Here is a 1,675-nt window from a genome sequence, read left to right on the forward strand (position 1 = left end):
AGATGGCTGAAATTAAGAGATGAATTGGACGCTTCAGCTAGATCTGACTATATGCGTCTCGACGTTTCTCTAAAGAACCTCCCTTCTACGCTTGATAGTGCTGAGATGATCAGCGATTACCGTAACCTGGTGATTTCCCAGCCAGGCAGTGCTAGATCGGCCCGTGATGTTGCGACCGCTCTTCTGGTGGCCAGATTTTACTTTACATTAGACAGGACACCGGACCGCATACCAGGATCTACATTCTCCTGGTGTCATGGTGTGATCAAATGCAAAGGAAATGCCTCTGAGATAATTGAAGCTATTCAGCACTTATACCCCGATGACCTGGAATTCGCTACCGACAAAGGACATCTCACCAGCTTCGGCCTTGAGGGTATCTGTAAAGCCTGTGGAAGATACTCACAGCCGGTGTCGATTCTGATTCATCATCCAGATCAGGTGATAAACATCTATTTGCGTATCAACAAGCACAGAAAATGGAGTATCAGTGGCTTCCCGAATAAGATTTCATGGCATATTAAGGTACAGCATTTACAAAGTGGCTTTGGACGACCCGACCATGGATACCCCTCGATTCTACCATGTGCCAACTGCTCTAATGAGACCAGGGTATCGTGGCGTAAGAAGCACTCCTTGTCACATCCAGGCGAAGCGGAACAAAGGAATAAGAAACCTCGCCTATAATATAATTCAACTATAGTCTTTAGCTTCTTAATGACTTGTGACTTCTTCTCAGAGTAACTCCTTAATTAAATCCAATTATCGAGAAGTCAATTTAAATAGCCCTCTATGTCCTTCCTCAATGGTGAACTGTAGTGTCTGTCATCTTGATCTCACCGCCTTACCACAGCATTCAACATGGAGAACTTCGAAAGAGATATAAACTCTATCATAACGCATGCGTTTCAGGTTCATGCAAAGCACGGCTGCAAGACCTATGTCCTGATACAAGGCAAAGGAAAGACTATTACCTTTAATTCCGAGCACTTTCCATGGCCCCCAGGAGACCAGCTTCTTGTAACTGCATCCCTCCTTAATTTCTGATTGAAAGCTAACCAAGGAAAAATGCTAGATTGCGGGGAAATCAACCTTTAGGTACTCCGTTCCTGATTTGATTCAAGCTTTTGCTGGTCGCAGGGAGCGCAAGCTGTTCATTCAGATGGCAAGCTACTTTTGCCACCTAGGGGAGGCTTGGGGTCTTGTCCCTGTCGAATTGTCAAGGCAGCCTGGGGCGGCTCTACAAGGAGGAATGGATCAGCAGGCCGATGCTTCTATTACTGATATTGAGGATGGAACGGAATCGCAGGAAATGTATTGAAGAGACAAGACTTGAAACAAGAAGGCAAGGTTGTGTCAGCTATCTTAGGGATATGTTTCATAATTCCTTTGGTAATTTACAAGGCTTCTTATATATAGTTTTGTCGATTTGTTGTTGCGTTTTCCCCAAATGTCTGCCAGAATGCAACTCCTTGAGACAGTGTACTTGACCTCCCTACTATTACCCTTTATACTGCTCCTTGTATATTCATGTTTTCGCTTCGTCTGTTACTGTTTTCATAATAGTATTCTTTTATTCTCATCCACTACCGCCTATGTTCTGTATAAGAAGTATCTTATATACCCGCGGTTAAACCTGCCACTTCTTGGTATCAATAAACTTTCACCAATTCAA

The 1,675-nt window shown here is 43.8% G+C and overlaps 1 protein-coding gene across 1 annotated transcript; it reads left to right on the plus strand.

Annotated features, from left to right (window-relative positions):
• On the plus strand, positions 1-687 carry BO82DRAFT_299008 (uncharacterized protein; the record flags this gene model as incomplete). The annotated part of the gene is made up of 1 exon (XM_025632010.1): positions 1-687. A coding segment is annotated over one exon (687 nt), but the record flags the coding sequence as incomplete, so codon positions are not given.
• Positions 688-1,675: the final 988 nt, after the last annotated feature.

Source organism: Aspergillus uvarum, assembly GCF_003184745.1.
Source record: "Aspergillus uvarum CBS 121591 unplaced genomic scaffold BO82scaffold_158, whole genome shotgun sequence".
NCBI lineage: Eukaryota > Fungi > Ascomycota > Eurotiomycetes > Eurotiales > Aspergillaceae > Aspergillus > Aspergillus uvarum.